We start from the raw sequence: 6,000 nt of genomic DNA, 5'->3' as shown, positions 1-6,000 counted from the left end.
GCGGAGAGGGTCGCTCCTTGGTCCCCAATTGTCCGAGTGCTTGAATTCTCTCTGCGGTCTTGCCGTCCCGGTCTGCAACTACCGTCACCGAGGCGGAGAGGGTCGCTCCTAGGGCCCCAATTGTCCGAGGGCTTTCTCCCGGCGGTATTGCCTTGCTGACTTGCAAGCGCCGTCACAAATTAGGGGAAGGGGGCGACGCTGCCAGGGTTTCACGGTGCATTGCAGCCGTCTTGCTTCGGGACCCACTTTACCTGAAACAGTGCCAGGCCCTCGCTACACTTTCGGGAAGAGTCAAGCAGTGAATAGCTCCAGATGCGGCATACGAGGTGGGGGACGCCAACTCGTTTGCACGCGCCGCGCCTTGGGAATGTGGTATACGTGCTTCTGCGCTCCTTAATTAGCTGTGGCGCGATTCAATATGGTCTGGTGAACTCGAAGTAGGCTCAGGAAACGGTCCCGTATCTAACACTGTGTTGCCCACTCTACAGGCCGCATACTTGCTGGTAAGCTTCCTAGTTCTTTTCCTCCACGGTGAATCAATGTTTTTCCTGTACAGATACTTGAACACTCTTCCAGCCCACTTACTTTCTTCCATATTCCTCAGCCGTTCTTCATACCCAATTTTACTGCGAGCTTTCATCACTTCAAAACAAGTCCAGCCCATATCACCCTGCACAGCTTCATTTGTAGTCCTCCCGTGAGTGCCCAATGCGAGGCGACCCACTGACATTTGGTTGCCGTCGAGTCCTGATTGTATCCCTGATTTAAAGCAAACAACCGCATTTCCAAAAGTAAACCCTGGAACTATTGCACCTTTCCACATACCTCGGAGGACCTCGTACCTATTGTATCCCCATAGCGCTCTGTGCTTCATTATGGCTGCATTTCTCTTCCCTTTCACTGTTATTGTTTTTTCCTGTGTTTCCATATATCTATTGCCTTCGTTTATCCATATACCAATATATTTATATTCTATTACCCGAGGTATTTCCTGGCCCTGTATCTACACTGTCTGTTCACTATTTTCATTCAATACCATAACACCTGATTTTCTAACACTAAATTTCAAACCTAAATTGTTGCCTTCCTGCCCACAGATATTAGCCAGACGTTGCAAATCACTTCGCTTGTTAGCTAGCAACACAATGTCGTCCGCATAAAATAAACCTGGGCGCTGCAGCTCTATTACTGTACTCGCCCGTTTGTGTGAGAGATTAAACCTGATATTACTTCCTTCTAGCGCCCTCTCCATCCTCACCATGTACATCATAAACAGCAGCGGGAATAAAGGGCACCCCTGCCTCAGTCCCTTGTTGATATGAACTTTCTCCTCACTCCTCATTCCTTCCCATTCAACGCAAACGGTATTTTCTAGATAAATCTTTCTCAAAAGCTGTAGACAATCGTCACCTAAGCCTTTCCCTCCCAGAATATCCCACAAAATGTTGCGGACTACGTTGTCATAGGCGCTTGTAATGTCTAAAAAGGCCACATATAACGGTCTGCTTTCTACTTTTGATATTTCAATACACTGAGTAAGAACAAATAAGTTATCATTTGAACGCCCACCTATTCTGAAGCCATTCTGAAGTTATCCCAAAATGCCATTATTCTCTGCCCATGCTTGAAGCTTTAATTTGATTGCCTGCATTGCTGGCCTGTATATTACCGATGTAATGATCAACGGTCTATACGAGTGAATGCTGTCTTTCTCCCCCTTACCTTTATAAATTAAATTCATTCTACTTTGTCGCCAACTGTCTGGTATTTGTCTATCTTTTAAAGTTTTTTCCACTGCTTTCACCAGAGCTTCCTTACTTGTTGGTCCCAGTTCATTTATCAGCCTAACGGGAACCTCGTCTAGCCCTGTGGCTGTGCGCTTACGAATGTTCTCTTCCGCTTTCTTCCAGTGGAAATTTGTCAGCGCCAGCTCCTTTCCCACTTGGGTCTCTTTCATGCTCTTTTTTTCTTCAAATACAACCTCGTCATTGGCTTGGAAAGATTCGGCTGTTATTTTTCGGATGTAATTTATTGCCGCTTCTCCTTCCAGTCTGTTTTCATCTTCGTCTAGGATACGTTGTTGTATTGTTGTTGACTTCCTGCCTAATAGTTTTATGTGGTTCCAAAATATTCTAGGTGCGACCTTCTTTTTCTCACGTATTTCTGACAACCAACGTTCGCTTTCACCTTTTAAATTTGCTTGCACCAGTATTTGAACCATAAACTTTTTCTCCCGGTATGTTTCCCATTTACTGGCTACTTCCTGCGGCAACTGCGCCTTCTTTTCCTGTCTCTGCTCTCGGGATGCTTTCTGTCGTTCGGCGGTCGCTTCTCGTATCTCCCTGTTCCACCAGCTTTTCGGTTTCTTTCTCCCTTTCCGACGAACATGTTGTTTATCTTTACGTATTTCTGTCGTTATTAGACTTAGAAGCTACCATATTCCCACTCTTGGCCATTTGCCAAGTTCTTCCTCGACTCTAGTGATTATATTTGCTATTTGTTCAGCGTTCAAATTTGCACTGGCCATTTTTCGCTCCTTGCTCTATTTCCCAACTACATATCCCATTTTCAATATGATACGTTTATGGTCACTCCCTATGCTGCTATGCCCTTCCTCATAAATGACCATGTCTCTCAACTTATCATGAATTCCTTCTGTCATCAGACAGTAATCAATGGTCGATTGCCGATTTCCCGCTTCCCACGTGATCTGCCCTTCACACTTAGACCCTGTGTTCACGATAACGAGGTTATGTTGCTCACAAACGTCTAGCATTGACTTCCCGTTGTTGTCGGTATAGCCATCTAAATCCTGTATGTGGGCATTCATGTCAACTAATAGGAGAATTTCAGCACCATTCCCGAAACCCTTAATATCAGCGCTTATGCATTCCACTAACTCTTTATTCTTCTCTGTGCAGTTAGTTTCGCGTGTACAGTACCTTACTGGGACAAATTCATGACTTTCAATAGATGAAGCTCCAACAGTGACGGTACACTAGGAAGGAACAAAGACAGGAGAATTAAGGCGGTACTTGCAACTGTTTATTGAAGTCGAAGGTGGCTGATTACCATGTCATGGGGAGAGGCGGACGAAAAAAAAGGAACACTGATTATGTGAATGCGCACGTGCGAGAACACTGAAGATATATATGAAGGGAATCGCGATTAATCAAAACCTAAAGCTTATATAAAAACATGCTTTCATTTGTGTAAATATTCAGACACGGGGTGCTGGACACAGGCTTCCCCTCTTTTCTTCCGAGCAACCAAAAGCTCTAGCTGTCATTACTGTCGGCTCTACTTGGTGCAGTAACACATGTACAGCAGCCATGCGCCCGTAGCTTTCCCTTCACAGCCACAGAAAGTTGTCCGCGAGTATTGCTTCGTATGCTCTGTGCTTCCGACGTTTCGTTCGCGTTGAAGCGAGAGGTTCACGAAGGTCAATTCGATCGCTGCTGCTGCCGCGATTCCTCACTCCAGCATTTTGACAGTGAGTTTCCGCGCTCATCGAGCGAGATGTGTTCGTGTTTACCTGTTCGCGCGTGACACCGTGCATGTTAGTTTAGTTAAAACACGTTGGCGGGTTAGTTGGTTTGAATCCATGATAGAATGCGTAAGCGCGACTGAACGAGGACGTAAAAAGAAACAGACACATAGAAACAGCGCTGTCTCTGTGTGTCTGTTTCTTTCTATATACGCGTCCTCGTTCGTCGCGCTTACACATTGTCATTGTTAATTTAGTTAGTAAGGGAAGGTTTACAAGTTTATAGGGCCGATAAAAATATATATCCTTAGTTCGTAAATTGTCTGCTAATTTGCTATCACAAACGGTGCTTCGCCTTTCAGACGAAAATGCGACTTTTTCTTTTCTTTTTTGGCAAATGGTTCATTCTTTTGTACAAAAAGATTCTCCTTGTAACATTTTCCTCTCTAACAACCAGTAATTGGGGCTGCCGGTTTGCGGCCTGGCTTCCTACCCCCCCTGCTTCGGGAGAAAATTGGAGAGCGATGAGATGTTCATCTGAGGGAACGGGGCGAAGCACCCTGCGGCCCCCGTGAGTGAATCATTATGTTGTGACCTTCGGATGTGCCCGCAAACAATTACGCTTATCATAAAGTGGAAAACATATGTTCGAATGAAGTAAAAAAAAAAAAACTTTAATGTGTACTAACCTGTGGATTTATTCTGGCTGCATTAGCATGTGTTTTTCTAGTTTATCACTGTTTCTCGAAGCCACTCTACTGATGCTGACTGTGACGAAACCAAAGCCCTTTCCATTTTATATTTTAAACGATCAAATTACAAATAAACATATAGCAAAGGCGCCGCGTAGCGCGGCTCGCAGCTGCTGCAAACGTTACGCAACATCTAAAATCGGCGGTGGCGCCGCAGACTGGACCGGAAATTCTAGCTCTACGTCAGCGCCACTCAACGCGCAGGGTAAAGCGCTGTGTTTTACGGGCTGCAGAGCCAGGCCTAGCAGGGATCTGAGACCCGCGTCAAGATGGCAGCGTGTTAAGTACGAAACTCGTAGCGATGCCCCTTAGAGTCAGTAGTGGCATCTAGTTAGAAGAGCGTCGGCGCCTCGATTCCGTCCAAGATAAGAGCGCCGGGCGACAGCCACGGCCGCAGAAGAGCGTGCGCTCATGGAATGGTCACCTCGCGCGGCTCAACGGGATAATCCGCGACGGCCGCTTCAGCAGCAGCCGCCGCCGCCGCCGCAGCACCCCTTGGCTGGCGATGGCACGGTGGCCGCCGCCGCGACGCACATCTCGCGGGGCGGTCAGGCGGACGACGGCTCCGGTGGCCTTAAGCGAAAGCCGCCCTACAGTTACTCAACGCTCATCTCCTTCGCCATCAACAGTTCGCCCACCAAGAAGATGACGCTGAGCGACATATACACCTGGATCTGCGCGAACTTTCCCTTCTACCGCGAGGCAGGCACGGGATGGAAGGTAGGTGCTCGTCGACTGCTCGTCAACTCTCTTGGTTTCGGTCTCTCGATCGCCTCTTCGTGCCGTGGTCTCAGAGTAGAAAAGCGCGCACGCCCAGTATTACTCGCGGTCGAAAAAAAAAAAAAAAAAACGATCGAGGGGAGAGGTACGGGCGCGCGTCGTTTCCAGGCGCCGACCTTGGCACACGGCATGAAGCGCTTCGCGATCGCTGCTGCTTTTTGTTGTCTGCGTTTTTTCCGCGCCGCGAAACGCGCTCGTGCGGTGTCGACCTCGAGTCGAGGACGGCGACTCGCCGGGTCGCGACTCGGGGTGCAACTGTAACTTCGCGTTTGTTGTCGTACCCGCGCAACCATCTCTCCAGTGATAGTTGTCTGACCTTTGTGTTTACAAACGTTGGAGCTCTCCCGTGTCGATGTCCGCGCGCGGCGCGTGTTGGCGGCGGCGCGCTCGTCGTTCGGGCGCGCTGCTGACGACGCCGACGTCGAGGGTCCTTGACGTCGAGCTTCCGCCGCCGCGGCGGCGCATTGCCTTGAGCCGCTGGCTCTAACTCGGTCTTTATTTAGTATTTTCTCCTTTTTTTTCTGTGCCTCCCTGCAGAACTCTATCCGCCACAATCTGTCGCTGAACAAGTGCTTTCACAAGGTACCTCGGTCAAAGGACGACCCCGGAAAGGTAACGTGTATTGATCATCGCAGCGCTCGCATCTTTCTCTCTTGCTCTTTCTTTTTAATCCCCCTCCCTCCGCGTTGTTTTTTGAGGCTTTTTATATCGCTCCTTTTTCCCCCTCCATCACTGCCCCGGCCAGGGCGCAGGCGAGTTAAAAAAACAAAACAAAACAAAAAGAACGGTAAAATATAACGACTGCTGGCTTCGCGCTGTGCAACGGCGTCGGAGAAGCCGGGGTTTCGACTGTCGAAGTGCGCGGACCGTGCGGCGCCCGTTTGCGATGCGAACCGTTGCACGTGCGTATGTGTGTGCCTCCTCCATGCGTGTGTGTGTACGCACGCGGGCGCGCGCGCGACGGAACACTTGTGTGCGCTC

General features: G+C 48.8%; 1 protein-coding gene across 2 annotated transcripts in view; it reads left to right on the top strand.

Moving 5' to 3' along the window:
- The first annotated feature begins 4,458 nt into the window (after positions 1-4,458).
- LOC142572817 (uncharacterized) overlaps positions 4,459-6,000 on the top strand; it is a 76,152-nt gene continuing 74,610 nt past the window's right edge. Inside the window, exons 1-2 of one of the 2 annotated variants that reach the window (XM_075682194.1) lie at positions 4,459-4,959; positions 5,557-5,631. In XM_075682194.1, the coding sequence (XP_075538309.1) occupies positions 4,651-4,959; positions 5,557-5,631 (384 nt within the window). In that variant the 5' untranslated portion in view covers positions 4,459-4,650. The remainder of the gene's footprint in view (positions 4,960-5,556; positions 5,632-6,000) is intronic. The other variant, XM_075682193.1, reaches the window with a different exon arrangement.

The sequence above is a fragment of the Dermacentor variabilis genome, chromosome 2 (assembly GCF_050947875.1).
Source record: "Dermacentor variabilis isolate Ectoservices chromosome 2, ASM5094787v1, whole genome shotgun sequence".
NCBI lineage: Eukaryota > Metazoa > Arthropoda > Arachnida > Ixodida > Ixodidae > Dermacentor > Dermacentor variabilis.
The sequence above is the reverse complement of the archived record's forward strand: the minus strand, read 5'-3'. Positions and strand labels throughout refer to the sequence as shown.